Source organism: Oryzias melastigma, linkage group LG1, assembly GCF_002922805.2.
Source record: "Oryzias melastigma strain HK-1 linkage group LG1, ASM292280v2, whole genome shotgun sequence".
Lineage (NCBI taxonomy): Eukaryota > Metazoa > Chordata > Actinopteri > Beloniformes > Adrianichthyidae > Oryzias > Oryzias melastigma.
In genome coordinates this window covers 11,702,089-11,717,907 of record NC_050512.1, presented here as the reverse complement: position 1 = coordinate 11,717,907, position 15,819 = coordinate 11,702,089, and the positions used below count along the sequence as shown (strand labels likewise).

General features: G+C 36.4%; 3 protein-coding genes and 1 long non-coding RNA gene across 4 annotated transcripts in view; 2 read left to right on the top strand and 2 right to left on the bottom strand.

The window, feature by feature from the left end:
• The window catches only part of LOC112137431, a 28,689-nt gene extending 23,589 nt beyond the window's left edge, over nt 1-5,100 (top strand). Inside the window, exons 8-9 of the long non-coding RNA XR_004947856.1 lie at nt 4,833-4,886; nt 4,959-5,100. This is a non-coding gene — a long non-coding RNA (uncharacterized LOC112137431). The remainder of the gene's footprint in view (nt 1-4,832; nt 4,887-4,958) is intronic.
• On the bottom strand, nt 943-7,794 carry LOC112137430 (perforin-1). Its single transcript, XM_024259765.2, has 10 exons — nt 7,575-7,794; nt 4,824-5,077; nt 4,663-4,742; nt 4,527-4,572; nt 4,301-4,443; nt 4,070-4,208; nt 3,903-3,983; nt 2,103-2,599; nt 1,927-2,020; nt 943-1,611 (listed from the first exon to the last, which is right to left on the bottom strand). The coding sequence occupies exons 2-10, from the start codon at nt 5,073-5,075 to the stop codon at nt 1,399-1,401; spliced, it is 1,545 nt and encodes a 514-aa protein (XP_024115533.1). The 5' UTR covers nt 5,076-5,077; nt 7,575-7,794; the 3' UTR covers nt 943-1,398.
• A 1,990-nt stretch (nt 7,795-9,784) lies between these two features.
• On the bottom strand, nt 9,785-12,902 carry pin1 (peptidylprolyl cis/trans isomerase, NIMA-interacting 1). The gene is made up of 5 exons (XM_024259809.2): nt 12,733-12,902; nt 11,687-11,769; nt 11,047-11,155; nt 10,851-10,961; nt 9,785-10,561 (listed from the first exon to the last, which is right to left on the bottom strand). Exons 1-5 carry the CDS (start codon nt 12,788-12,790, stop codon nt 10,452-10,454), a joined length of 471 nt encoding a protein of 156 aa, XP_024115577.1. The 5' UTR covers nt 12,791-12,902; the 3' UTR covers nt 9,785-10,451.
• A 30-nt stretch (nt 12,903-12,932) lies between these two features.
• Nucleotides 12,933-15,751, top strand: ubl5 (ubiquitin like 5). The gene is made up of 5 exons (XM_024259810.2): nt 12,933-13,088; nt 13,393-13,483; nt 14,773-14,899; nt 14,999-15,036; nt 15,488-15,751. The coding sequence occupies exons 2-5, from the start codon at nt 13,402-13,404 to the stop codon at nt 15,529-15,531; spliced, it is 291 nt and encodes a 96-aa protein (XP_024115578.1). The 5' UTR covers nt 12,933-13,088; nt 13,393-13,401; the 3' UTR covers nt 15,532-15,751.
• Nucleotides 15,752-15,819: the final 68 nt, after the last annotated feature.

Here is a 15,819-nt window from a genome sequence, read left to right as displayed (position 1 = left end):
ATTCCAGCTCAAATAGGTGTTTGTTACTTTAAACGCGTTGTTCCTTTAAGACCCCCCACCTCAAACCCCCGGTCACACAGTTGTGAAGGTGCAGCGTGTGTGTGTAGTGAAGCGATGGCCAGGTCTACTAAAGGCAGATATATTGTATGTGCATCCAACTTTGAAGAAGTTTGGATTATTTTCGCGGGAGAAATACAGACACACGGGTTTTGTGTGGGATGATGTCATGGAGGGGACTCCAGTCACACGCAGTGGCAGGCGGAGCTTCAGGAATCGAGCCGTTTTACTTCCCGGTATGAACAAACTCACAAAATATAACATAAATAATTAGTTTTTTAGTGTTTCAAAGGTAATATATGATCATATATATGGATAAAGTTCACTCTAAAAGGCTTAAGAAAATCATAGTATGGCCCCTTTTAACCTATCAGTAGCTGGGATAGGGTCCATTAATCCCATGACCCTGAGAGGGATTAAGGAAGTTCAGAAGGTGGATAAGTGGCTTAAAAAAATGAGTTTTGCTCTCATAGCCACCTATGGAAATAAACAAAAGCAAAAAAATATTTAAAAAAATGTACTTTATTTTTTTACAACAATGTTTTAATGCTCATTACAAGTTTCATTGAAAAAAACAGCAGTTTCTTCAGAAGTTGATGTATATATTCCATCTTTTATGTTTAGAGTGGAACATGAGTTAAAGGGTAACCAAACAGAGATGTTGGAGGCTGACTCCACCCACAGTCGAAATTTGAAAATCTATTCAGATGGTTGGAGCTGGAGAACGGGGCTGTTATCATTATTGGAGCTGCAGATCATGACGTGGGACTTAAATGGTTTGACCAATCACATAATTAAACTTTAATGCCTGAATTCAACCTTTAGGGGGGATGGCAAAAGGCGGTTTTTGACTTTATTTTCAAGAATTAAATAAAGTTTATTTTAAATTGTCAAAAATTTGGCAATGACCAACAGACAGCACTTTTAAAGCCTCATTTATAGAGGTCAAAAGCCCCCCCAAAAAAGTTGATTTAGGCTTTGGTTACCCTTTAAGTAAAAGGAAAAAATTTGTTTACATGTGATCAGAAAGTGGGGTTCAGGTGACAACATGACAATTAGAATTATTAGACTTGTGATTGATAATGTAAGATGTTATTTTATGTATTATTACCTGATTTCTTGAAATAAACCTTTTCATTCAGTCATTCAGTCATTCATTCCTTCAAATATTCAAGATATTGTGACTTCTTCAGTGACATTGTTATTGCAGACATTTTTCAGATCAAAAGAACAGTCAGATTTTTAAATCAAAAGCTATCATGTCGGACAAAGACAGGCAGTTAGGACATTTTGATCAAATTTGAGAAATTTCTGGAAAATTATCCTTTTTAAAAACACTTGTTACTTGGGAGATGGTTTATATCGTTCACACTTGTTTCCTGTCAGATGAGGGTCACAGGTGAGAGTGTACTGAATTTCAAAGCCACCCTTTTTAGCCGGGCAGGTGAATCTGTGTGTGCCCTGAACCACAGACCTCACACATGATCCCAGGCGGTCATCAGATCTTCGATCTTCATCCCAGGCCTCAACTTTCAAATTAGCATGAGTGTCCACCTTTATGAAAAACAAAATAAAAGAACGTTTTACAGATGTGAGTTCTTTTAGTGTTTATTTGAGCTCAAAGCTAATTAGATCAAATTCAGACATATATGTTAGTACTATGTATATTATATTTTTTCTTTTGTTTAAACTTGGATTGGTTAAAAAATTCAAATTATTTCATCTAATATTATGGAAGCAGTAATTTGCCATAAATAAATATAAAATCATGTTTGTTGTAGAAAAAGGGGAACAGTGATTTTTTTTCTTTCTTTTTTCTTTTTATAGCCGCATTGTTTGAACTTGTTTTCAATGCTGAAGTTGACTGACCTTGCCCAAATTGTAGTAAGCGTTCCATCGTGGATTATTTGACCGAATCATACGAGTCCTGCGATAGTGTGAAGCAAACCACATCCTGGCATAGCTGTGAACAAGAAAAAAACACAAGAGGAATTGGTTTATGAATATTACTGACAAATTACTCAGAGGGTTTCACCTTGCCTCACCTTTCGGTCCTGCCTGTTAAATCGCCTCGCAAGTTCCATCCTCGGATGATGGTCACCTTCAAGGTTCCTCTCCAGGTCTGCATGGGACAGCAGTTGGGAGCCAGATTGGGAGTATACCCTCCACACACTGGTTCATTTGGTGAGCGCTTCACGGCGTTGTCCCCCAGGTATTGCTCAATAGCGGCCTTCATCCCAGCTCTTTGGGTCTCACTCGGCATTAGGTCATATATTGGGCGAAGTGAGTATGAAACAATATCTGGGTGATCCTTTAAAGATTCCAGCCAAGTCAGGTAGCCCGTAGAGTCATTATGGGCAAGTGAAAACTCCCCTAGCCATCCATTGCCTCCTGAGACGTCTGTGTAGTGCTGATGGAAGCCAGAGCTGTATGTTGCGGAAACACCTTGGTTCTGGAGAACCTGTTTGCAGGACTTGTGAGCGCTGGATAGTTTGAACTTTCCCAAACCAATCGATATACCCAGAGATAAGCAAGAGTGGACCTGGAAGAGATAGTAGAAAGGACAATTCACAATCACAAAACACTGTATTCTATGAATATAGCTGCACGGTTGTGTGCTAGTTAGAAGTGTAGGAGTGAATTTGCGTGTTCTTGGGTTTCTTTTCTTATGTGGCCCTATTGCCATGTGCTATAGAATGTACCTTGCTAGATCTCTAGCAGATGACTTTCCCACAGCTAATTGCTTTGCGGTCTCATCATGTCTTGTGCGTTGTAAACTCACGAATTGTTTATCAGATAACTAATAGAGATCTACTGTAGATGTCTACTGGAAATCTCAGACAACTCTATTTTGTTACTGTATTAGATGTCTATCGATAGTGCTTCTCATATAGAGGTCTCTGACACATCTAGTTAGAGACGTCTAATGTTTGGATGTCTTTTGGGCGTAATCTGAATTCCTTCCTTACCCCTCTGGTTTCTTCCTGCCCCTACATTTAGCTATCCAAGCGGAGAGATTTGGAAAAATAGTGTCCTCCAATTCAAACGTTACTACCACTCAATGGCGACATCAATAGTCAAATGTCAATAGCTCTTTCACCTCACAGTGGGAAGAACCTGGTTCAAATCCCACCTGGGACCTTTCTGTGGGAAGTGTGCATGTTCTCCCTCTACAGGTGTGGATTTTCTCCTGCTTTCTCCCACAGTTCAATAAACATGTATCAAAGGTTAACTGCTGTCGGTAAATTTCTTCTTGCTATGTGTTAGTGTGGCTCTGTAGCAAACTGGTGACCTGATTAGGATGTACTCCACTGGGTCACTGGCTTGGAACCAGCAGACCTGTGACCCCCAACATGGATGTAAAATTGCAGTACTTATTTTTTTTAAACAAGTAAATGTTTTTTAAAAGTACACTAATAGACATCTAAAAATAGCCTAACATTAGATGACTACAAGTAGATGTGTAGTACACCTCTGTATGCAGATTTCTTTCAGAACACTTTTAGTAGACATCTAATAGAGTAACAAAATAGAGTTGTCAGAGATTTCCTGTAGACAAATAGACATCCTGTGCCTAGCTGGTATCGTCTGGTCAAATGATTTTTCAGATGTTTTAGTACTCCTCATTTCCTGCCACAGGTATTTAGGTGAATTGTATGAAGTTGTTTCCTGTTGGGTCACCATTTTTGTCTCTCCATAGTTCAGACTTTTGTCCTATTTTATTCTCTGTCATGTTTAGGTTTAATTTTTTTAACCTACGTTTCTGTATCTGTTTCAGTTCACTATATCCATCTGAAAATGTGATATTTGTATGTATTTCTGTGAGACATGTTTTCTTCAAGTACCTCATTTGAGGAGAGTCCATTCAGTGAAGCCAAACAGGTTCGTGCTGCTGTCACTCGCCTCACCCTTCCTCCAAGATGAATCTAAAGAAAGTTTCTCATTATTTTTTAACATTTATATCACACACACAATTTTTACATCATAAACATAAAAGTGAAAGAATGTGAACCTGTCTGATGTAGTGTGTGCCGTAGATATGAATAAGTTCTCCATACTGAGCTCTAGTGGAGGAATTGTAATGGCTTGGTAGTCTTCCAACATCTTTCCTGAATTCAGAGCTGAGGGGTGGTCTGGCTGATGTACGGTAACTGGACAAAAAGTACAAAAAAAGCAAAAAAATTGATGGAAAATTTGGAAATGCAAACATTTCTATAATCATGCAAGAGTGTTCACTGGATACCTATAATGGCTGCAGGTGACTCTGTGTATGCTGAAGGAGTGACGATCCTCACTGGCCCTCTGTGAACCAAAACTGTAAGCGGAGGATTGTGTTCCTCCCACTTCCAGGTTGGCCGATACGTACTTTTCTAAATCCAGACCGACCTGATAAATTAAAATAAAAAATGAATCGGGTTTTGATTTGTACACGATGCTTTAACGTTAATTATGTGCGAGATATTCACTACCTTCCAGTCATTACTGTCCTGAGCAGAGTATGTCTCAATCAGAGAGCTGGGAACAAATCATTATTTTTATTTTGAAGACAAATCTGCAGCATTAGCTAAAACTAACATAGAGGCAGAATGCAGCTTCAGACTGTACCTGACAGTAGTGTGGGAAGAGCTGTAGATGTCAGCACTGCAGCGGCTGAATGCACGCCAGTCAATCACAGAAGCTGGTAACTGAAGGGAAAAAAAATAAATCCAGGATGACGTCATGTCTGATGCCTATTTGGAACTGTTATGTTGCTGTTTCTTACTCACTTTCTGCAGTCTGTTTCCTTGGAGGGAGTTGGAGCAGAGGGTGCAGAGGCCGCTGTCTGTGAGGTAGGTCTTCACATCAATCACATAAGCTCCTTTTCGTTGCAGCCTGACCACGTCGAAGCCTTCTCCCACCAGATTGTGGCCTGGTATGAAAGTGGCAGCTTCACACTCACTTCTGTTTCCAATCCGACATGACAAAACAGGATACAGGAGGATTGCCAGGAAAACAACTGACGATAAAAACGCCACCATGTCTGAAATTAAAGATATTAAATGACATAAACACAAGCATGCAAAATTGTTGCAATTATGAATGTGTAAATATCTCTAAGCAACATTTTTTGGTAATTTTATCACTAATTTGTTTCTCAATATCCATCCATTGTTTTTCTAGAGTCCGCTGAATCCCTTTTGGGACCAAAAGGTTGCTGGAGCCTATATCATCTCCCAGAAGGTGTCCACATTTTGGACAGGTTTCCAGTCAATCGGTGTGTTTGCAATATTTAACATAAAAAAGCCTTATTTATTCACTAATTCACAAAAATGGGTCAAACAAAAATAGGTCAACATCATCAGGTTGATCACACTTCACTTATCAGTGTTTTTTACTATGACAATATTTTTCTTTTTTTTTTTTTTGCAATAAAACAGCCCATTCTGTTATCTGACCATAACAACCATGTGGGAAGATGTTTCTGAGAATATGACTTCATTTCTAAGGAATTTTTGTTTATTCCCCACTCATAATCTTAGATTAGATGAACCGCCTTGTAAATGTTTTACACGATCACGTTTTTTTCTGCTTCACTAACAACTTACTGTCAAATGTCATTAAGTTTAGTAGCTCATAAATGGTTTTCCTCTCCTCTCTATAAAAATCAAATTGTTTTAGAATAAATTTTTAAAGTTAAGACTTTAAATTAGTTTCTAGTATAGATCATAAAATGAATGCTTACCCTTACCTTACTGTACTTGAGATTTAGTTTTTTAATGAAAATTTTACATTTTTTGGATGCAATATAAAGGTTGTATTAAACAGTTTATTTGGGTTATTTAAAACTACAATAGTTTATTTTGAGGAAAACATTGTCTTTTACTCAATCATTAGTTTTCCAGAGCACCAGTCGCACTAAGGCAAACAACATTTCCTGTTTGTTTTGTGCTTATAGAATTTCTGCAGTTTTGCTGTTTGCTGTCAAATGTTACCATAGTAAACTTCACATTTTTGTTTCTATTCATGTCTCAACATAAATGACTAAATTAACTTTGCTTTATATTTCTCTGCTTTTTACATTTCCAAAAATTCCCTTTCTAAATTTGTGGTTTTCCCATTTTATTACACTGTAAAAACAGTCCCTCTAGAAATTAGTCAAAAATGTTAACATTTTAAAACATTCTCTTTGAATATGCAAAACAATCTGTCAATGGGGTAAGAACATTTGTCTTACCAAGAATTCCTATTTATTCAAAAGAAATAAATCCAGTCACTAAGACATGTCTTACTGACTTGAATTTTTTGTTCTTGCAAGACCAAAAGTTAGATTTTTTCTTGAAACAAGGGTCTTTTTACTTTCTTAAGAATCAGTTTTTGCAGTGCAGCACGGATGGATAAAGTTTATTTTCCAAACTCTTAGCTTCAGATCGACAGTGTTTAAAAAAACACACACACAATTGTAGTTTCTTTTTTTTTTAATCACTTTTTGATTCTGGGTCATCCTCCTACAAAAGTTTAACACAAGAAGATGCAAAATGATATTTTTGTATATATCTGTTTTCATCTCACACCATATGTTAATTTTTTCAAGCTTAGGGCTTCAAAAATGTCTGGTATTGCAGGAAAAACATGTAAGAAAAAAAATCTAATAAACATGTTGAAAAAGTAAACATTACCCCAGCATATAGATGCCCAAAACATCTAAATTAAGGGTCTCCAACCTTGACGCTAAAGAAGCCATTTGGGCCAATTTTTTACTGACCCAAACCTAGTGAAAGCTGCAACATCACACTTTAGAAAAATACACTTTATTTGTTTTTTTTTTACCCATTAAGCTATTAATTTATGACATGTATATTTTTTATGTTTACAATAATTGATAAGGAGTATTGTATTTCAATTTCTTTTACCCGCGACCCCGAAAGGGAAGAAGCGGACAAGAAGGTGAATGAATGAATGAATGAATTTCTTTTACTTCAAACAGCAGCTAATATACTACAAGTTCCTTTCAAAATAAAATTCATCCTTTGTCAAATAATGTAAATTTACTTAAATAAAAATGCAAGAAAACCAAGTCAAATAGCATTTTCAGTTTATGATTTTTAGCCACTATCGTCCCTTTTCCCCTTTTACTATAAATAATAAACATGACAACATTGGTCTACAAATATTATTTTTTAATCCATAAATGCAATTCGATAGTCAAAGACTTTAGCTCTGAACAGTAACTAGACACTGATGTCCTGACAGTTGTTTAAACTTTTTACTGTTGTTTTAATCAGTTATCTGACATGTATAAAATCTAAATATAAATGATAATGCTTAACTAATCCAAATTATTGTTCTTAATAGTCAAAGAGCCACAATGGAGGGATATAAAAGAGCCACATGTAGCTCCAAAGCTTCAGGTTGCAGACTCCTGATCTAAACAATATTAGAAACTGAAGATTATTTCTTGACTTTGTTGCTGGCAAAATAACATTAACAAAAAACCCAAATACAATTTCAGCATTTAAGGATGAAAAAATAATTCCTACCTCTTCAAGTGTTGAAAGTTGTAGCACCTCTTTAAAATAAAAAGAACACTGAGCAGAGCCAAGAGCCGGGAAGATTTGATCAGAGAAGCTAAAGCTGCTACTTATATGGAACCTTAAAGGAAGTTGGACATGTTAAAAACACGGAGATAAGAGCATGGACAGACCCAAGAAAACAAGCATCAAAGTTACAGGAAACGGCCCTACAAAAAGACATGCTTTGATAGCCCCCTATAAAAATACACAATGAAATGTTTGTGTTGAAATGGAAAATTATTAACTAATTGTGAGCTTTTTGCTTTAGTGTTTTTTTATTACTTGTGTTTTTTTTCAACTTATGTTAGATTTAATTTTTCTATTGTGTATTATTTAGTATTGATATTCAAATTGTGGTTTGTATCTATATTTGTTTTTGTGCCTTTGCTTTGGGTAGATGTTAAAATTTTTCCTTTTAGAGGGCTTGTTTTTAAGTTTTTCTTGTCACACTCAAAATGCAAAAAAAAAAAGAAAATCTTACTCACAAAAGTCCCTCCATAGATGTCAGTGTGACAAAACCTTAGATTCTCAGATTTTTACTTGTTTTTTGTCATTATTGATTTAATTGCTGATTTGATCTGTTTTAAATTGTTAACTTGTGTCAGCAAGATACTTTTGCAAAAAATCCAAATGTGAATGAAACACAGCACAATCGCTTCATAAAGTTTGATGATGCACATCATGCTTTTTGGATCCAACTCCTGTCAGCCGTGAGATGTCAGTGTATCCAACCTTCATTTTACCTTAATCAGCGCCATGTCCACGACTCCTGATGTATGAGAACTTTGTGATACAAGGTCGTCATATTGCAAATCTTTAAAAAAAATATATATATATATAAGTTATGATTTGTGTTCACTTGTATGGGAAAAAAAAACATAGCATGCAATAAATCAGAAACTTAGGCTTATTTTAAATAAGTGTTGAGCTGTCTTGAATGCACAATGTCTATGCAGGCAGCTCAACGTAGGCAGCACCGTCTTTTGCATAAAGCCTTGATCACTAGGCATTCTGAAACAAGCATTCATTAAGCCATGATTATAGCAATTCAATTTTCTTGAAATTTATTGATCAATTTTATTTCACTCAAATGTAAATGTTTGTTCTTGTGTCTAATTGGTACCTCCTTTAAGAAAAACCCACCTTGAGGTTAGCCTTTCCTAATTTTTTGGGGGTCTCTTCACTGGTCTGAGGTCATCACTAGCATGCAAGATGTCTCCAGCCCAGAGCTCAACCGCCAAAACACTAATCGCTGTTTGTGCTTCACAATTAAAACTTTTGCAATTAAATATTTCAATCACACTTTCAAGTTCTCTCCTTATTGGAGTGAAGTTTTGGTGCAATTTCAAAAAGGAAGATCTACTTCACCTCAGACATGCTGGTGTCTATTCATCACTCCTTACGTCATCAGTTGGCCTCCACTCTGGGCCAATAGCTGAAGAGCTTACTCTCCTCACAGCCAATCACAATCAAATCCCTGCCTTTAAATTCAAGATTTTGTTTATGTGTATTTCTATATCCTGAAATAGCTGAGATAGGCTCCAGCAACCCCATTGGGACATCCCACTGGACTAACCGCAGGTGATAGATAGATGGATGAAGATACAGTTTGAAAGAAGTAACCGTAAAAACTAAATCTAGCTTTTAAAAGAATTTAAAAGTTGTTAACTGTATAAGTAGAGTTCTCATATGACTTTGCACATCGATCTCATTTATACCAGTTGTTGTATTGACCTGACCAGTCATGTCATGAGGTCTGTAACAATGGTTCTGACATTATTTAAACTTTCTTTACTTATTTTGTTGAGCGTAGGACTACCAGGTACTTGGGGGGAAATAAAACTAGCAATTGGGCAGGAAATTCCAGCCTCTTATACAGTCAGTACTGAATGATTTGTGATTTCAAAACTGAATTATCTATATAAGAATACGTATCCATGTTTGTGGGGTTATCTTCAAAACTTAATATTAATGCCATAATCTGTTAATTATAGTGTTTTTGTGTAAAAACCAACACCAAACACAGAAAAAAGGTTTCATTCAAGCTCCAATGACACTGTTGATATTCATCATAAATATGCACATTCAAGGACAAAACATTTACTGTGTATGCTCATATTCTAATATACAGTCAATGGGACAAAGCTCAAATTAACAAAATGTAACAGTCTCACAAAAAGGGTTTTCAATCATTTATTCTCAAACAAAAACAGTGTTAACAGTTCATCTGAACATTATAGCTTTTAAAAGCTTTTTAGCCAATAGTTGAAACCTGCGGGCTCATCATTCAGGGTTTTCAGAGCACTGATCATGCAGTCAGCTTAGTAAAGAAACATTTTGAGTTCATGGAAGCAATATTAGACCAGAGTTAGAGAGTTAACTAGGTAAAACTCTAGAGAACTCATGTTGTAAAGACATTTAAACCATCCGAATCCAAATCAAAACAGGTAAAGGAACTGCTTTGGCACGCGTACAGTAATAATGGAAAAGGTTACAGTCAAACAAACAGCAAATGGTCCTTTTAAAGCATTCAAATGACATGCTTTTCCACACTTACTGCTCAACTCTCCCCATGTACTTCCAGAGAACAGTCACTTCAACAGGCACTAATAATATTTGTATATCACGCATTTTTATATCGGCCATGGCTAATAAAAAGCTGAGATCGTGAAGAATCCTTCAGTTCTCTGGGTAAGGAAATGAACCATGTCTGGATGCATCCTAAAACAATGATATCAGGCTGTAAGCTGTATTCACTGAGTGGTCGTGACATAGAAAGAAACTACAGGTGAGGCTGGTCTGGATGCAAACACGTAAAGATGGAGACAGGAAGTGTGAGCCCTTTCAGCCGGTGCGTAGGATGATGTGGACGCCAGAATCGGTGAAGACGGGACCGCTCATGTCTCCCACTTTCAGATTGAAGGACGCATCTTCAAAAGGCTTCTGCATCTGACCTTAAACGTGAAGGAAAAGATACTTCATGTTAAAGAACTAATACATCAAAATGTGTGCGGAAGTGTGAGTGGTGTCAAATAAAACAGTTTCTGCTTCAATTAAATAAGTAAAAAAATGAAAAGAGTGAAAAAGTAAACAAGGCAGGGAAGACTATATTGAGAGAATGAATTATGTAGTTTATTAAATGAAATAAGAATACATTTAAGAAATAAGGAAAATACCATATTATCTGAAGAACTGAAACTAAGGAAACAGAATATTTCTCATCAGACATTGTAATGCAGGTACCTCTGCCAAACAGTCCCAGATCTCCACCATTCTTAGCTGAGCTGCAGTCGCTAAACTGAGAGGCTAGAGACTCAAAACTCTCATGTCCAGATTTGATTTCTTCTATGTACTCTGGAAGAAAAAATAAACAATAAAGAAAATTTATTGATGAGACTTTAAAAACACATTATGTGTCTCTGTCCTCTGCCTTACTTACTCTGAATAAGCTCTACAGCCTCGTCTTTAGTTCTTGTTATATTTTGTTCCCTCCAAGAAGATGGACGTCGGGACTGATTGTGTTTTACTAGGAGGTGGGAGCACCGCACCTGAGAGGGAGGAGGGAACACGAAAAGATAAACGATACATCAATGATCGTTTAAAATGTTTAGTGGCAATATTTTTCTTTTCTTAAAAAAAAAGCACAACTGTGATTCTTGAGTAATCATTTACTTTTTCAATATTGTATGAATTCTCAAAAAATTAAAAATTTCCAAAAAAGGAAATGAAACATTGATCAGTATACACAAGACAGTATTATTTAATAAGAGATGCAGTTATGAGTGTCTGACTGCTCCATAAAAACTATGTCCTATAGAAGAACACAGTTTTTTTTTGTTAGAAATGGCATAATCACATTTAACAGACCACTTTTAAAATAGATCAAAAGATTATCAGAGTGGGTCTTTAAGAAAAGAAATGATCAAACTGAGCTTGAAACTGTTTCTGTTTGCTGACACTGACCACCACAAACCCTACAAACACTTCTTTAGCTACTTTATTATGATTTCAATACTAAATACTGCCAATGAAGCAATTTTCAAAAAAAATAAATCAAACGAATCTGATAAAACCTCTACCTTATCTGGCTCTCCGCGGCCATCTCCCACAGGACGTTCCCACTGGCTGGCATTAGTGATGTGGTTAAAATAGTACACCTTGCCTACAAACAACAAATAGAGAGCAGTTTGAGAACACTTACCTTTGGAATGCATAAATACAATAGAATACACAAAAATCAAATTACAGTTTATGTGACCTTTCCCACTGTGACTGCAAAAGCACTAATAATTCCCCATATATGCGTTATTATTGTAGTTTCACAACAGATGGTCATGTAGCTGCATAATATTGAATAAAACTAATCAAATGTATCCACTATTATCTGCTAACTTAGCCACAGTATGTCAAGATTTACAATTGAGCTTATGTATTCAAAAACCTAATTCATTTGTAATTCTTCACTTATACTCAATTGAAAACTAGCAAAAACAAAAACCTTTGGCTTTTACAAAACAATCATCCGCCCCTCCCCCATTACATTGTAACTACAATTTATTGTGCACTCCACACCCTTAATAGGACAATTTCCACATAGGCTTTTTTTGTGAAACAATACAAATAAATAAGATAAATAGGTTTATATGCTTCAAGAAATCTGTTTTTATTTTTTTATTTTTTTTTTTGGAGGGAAATTTAATAAAACCAAGTAATTGCCATTATCTACGGGAAAAGTTTCAAGTTGTCTTTCTCAAAATATACCTCAAAATAGTCAGCTTAGTAGTATGCATGTTCACGAAATAACCTTAGACATCAGGTCTAACCTGAGTCTGCGCAATATCCATGTGACGTCATGCAACGGAGGCCCTGCAGCACATCTTCAGTTTTTACTAAAGCAAGCCGTTAAAATTAAATGCATTTTACCGGCTACACGTTTCCTGATAACCGTGTCAGTAACACCGACTCATGCATCAGCAGACCACCCTCACCTGAACGTTCACAGAGCATCTCGCTTACCACGATGCATGGGTTGCTGCTAGCTACCAAGCTAAGTTGCTAACCCCACTTATGGGCTACAGTTGAGCTTATACATTCATTCAGCCTTCCCCGCCGGATGAATATTTACCTGAACTACGGCTCATTCTTTTTTCCCATCCCGACGGTAAATTCTCCTCGTCTGCCATGTTATCTGCTGCAATGTTTTCAAATTTGAAATTAACGCTCAAACGATGCGACGGAGCTGCGACTCGACAAGTACGACAGTCGGTTTACGGCACAAGTTGTTTTCTGAGTTTGGCCCGCCTCCAAAGGACCTATCCGTGCCGTCATTGGTTTTTGACTCATGTCAATCATCTTTATGTCTATCTAATTGGTTAAGAGGACGAAAACACGCAGCATCGATTCTACAGTGATGAGCACCGAGAGCGTTCCAGAAGGTTTTAACTAGTGAAGAAAATCCATCATTCTTGGGCTACATTTTAGGTATGTTTGTCAGATTTTTATAACATTTAACATTTCTAGCAACATTGTTGAAACGTTATTATGATCTTAAAGCGAGCATTTTAATTCATTTCTGTGTTTATGCAACAGTTATGCGCACAAGCTAACGTTAGCTAAACAAAACATGGCTGGTCGAATTTTATCGTCAATTTAGTTTCTGTTGCTCACCCTAAAATTGCTGCTCATCTTTTTCATTCCATGTTAATGGTGTGAACGATTGGTGTTGGTCAAAATATTCACACATTACTTCAATATTTCGGCTCACTGTTGCTCCTCTTTTACACAGAAACTCACGATGATTGAAGTGATTTGCAACGACCGTCTTGGGAAGAAAGTCCGGGTCAAGTGCAAGTATCCTTCTGTAAAGAGCTGCGATTGTGAGAAAGATGTTTTGGGTTTTAATAGTGCCCTGCAATGTTCTGGTTATGAGTAGGTCACATCATTTATAATGACGTAGGTTTAAGTTTAATAAGCTTAATGAACAGTGTTAGTTAACGAAAAAAGCAGGATATATTTCCTTAAGAAACACATTTATTCATCCAGATTTTGAAATTACTCACCAAACAAAAGATTTATATTAGATAACTAATAAATATATATTGTAGATTTCTACTGGGCATCTCAGGCTACTCTAATGTTACTCTATTTGGTGTCTAGCAATAGTGTTCTAAAATATATCTGCATGTACAGGTCTCCTACACATCTATCTATAGTGATCTAGCATTTAAATATTTTAGAAGACTATTAGTGTACTTTTTAAAAAAAACAATTACTAAATATAAATACATCTATCCATCATAAGTACCCATGGTGTCCCTTTTGGGGTCACAGGGCAGCTGGAGTCAACCAATCTACTGTTGGATGAAGGTCACCAGGTCACCAGTCTGTCACAGGCCATTCACCCTCACACAAACCCTCACCTGGAGTCAATTTAGAGTCGCCAATTAATCTATGAACCATGTTTTCTAAGAAAACCCACACATGCACAGATTAAACTCAACTTGGATTCAAACCAGGGCCTTCTTTTACTGAAATCTACTGGGGGTTAAAATATATCAGAAACTTGCATCGAAACAGCAGTTCAGCATATTAATCCAACTTCATCTGTTAACAGAAAATATATCCCGGACAATCAGAACAGTACATCTTCATTTTCAACAATTTTACTAATCAAAACCCTACTTGGGACATTTTAAATGCACAAAAATCCCCTAAAAAATAACAATTTAGATACCAACAGATTCAGGATGCAACAACCTCTGTGGTAGTACAGAAAGTCTGAAAGATGGCATCTAAAGCACACAAAAAAGACAATTTACCCACCCTCTAAATTATTCTTTATTTAATCACCCGTTTAACCCCAACCCTCCTTGAGGAAAAATGGTGGCTTGTTTACAGATGGGACCGCGACGCAAATAGCTGCAGGACAATCGTCTGTCACAGATCTAAATGATGATGTGCTATACACCTCTATGAATAAATGCAAAATGCGTATTTATAGCTGTAAATGTCAAATTACAGATTTAGATATCAAATACATGTGTGTGCAAAGTGGGTAGCCTAAAGCCACTAACAAGAGTTTGTTATTGAAAATTTGCAAATAGGAATAATATTTGTAGATCCTGGTTTAGTGGTTCCAGATAAGCTGGTAGTGTTTGTTTTTAAGGGTTTTCTATGGCGGCAAAATGCTCCTCAACTTCCTTGCACAGCTCGGAAGACACGATTGGAGACCTGAAGAAACTCATTGCAGCGCAGACGGGAACACGATATGACAAAATTGTACTAAAGAAATGGTAACATGATCTTCCTTTGCCTTTTTTTTTTACTTTGTACCACAATTAATGTTGCATTTTTGCCTTTATCATTTAGTAAATTGTGTTTTGTTTTAATAGGTACACAATCTTCAAGGATCACGTGTCTCTTGGTGACTGTATCCTTTTGATGAACCGACTTTGCCTCTACTAAGCTGATGCAGGACCGATTATTTTCCATTAATTTCTGCAGTATTTTAAACCCAGAAAGTGATTCATTAGATCAGGGGTCTGCATTGCAACCTGATGCTCTGGAGCAACATCTGGCTCTTTGGCTTTAAATAAGAATCCCAATTCTTTAAATAAATAATTTAAGTTTTGTCATTTTTGTTAAGATTTTAAACTGAGGTAGTCTAATATTGGTAAAATTGCCTTTTTTTGTACGACTGCTGAGAAAAACACCAAAATTAAGATACCTCGATACCAAACGATTCCTTTAGTGTCAAAGATTCCAGACCCCTCCATTAGATAATATTAAGGTAATTAATTCTATTTTCTGTTTCAGCTAATTTGTGAGTTAATTTGAGCCCTGTTATGTCACAGATCCATTCTTAACTGCAGCCTCTTCAGATGAAATCCATGATGGCATGAATCTGGAGTTGTACTACCAATAGCAGAAGGAGGACGACCGGGTCTGATGGAAGCATCAGATCTGGAGACACAAACCAGTGTGCAGCTGGAAACATCCACCATGTGACATTACAGCTGGGAAGAGAGCGCCATCTAGCTCAACTTTAATTTTTTGATCACCATCTAAAATGTAAAACTTGTTACTTTGCAGTCATTTTTTGTTTGTTTTGATATTTTTAAAATAAATCTGAAAGGAACAAGTAAGTGGTGACTGTTGTCTGCTCAAATTACTTGGTAGTACATCAAATAAACATATTAAGGAGTCTCTTTAT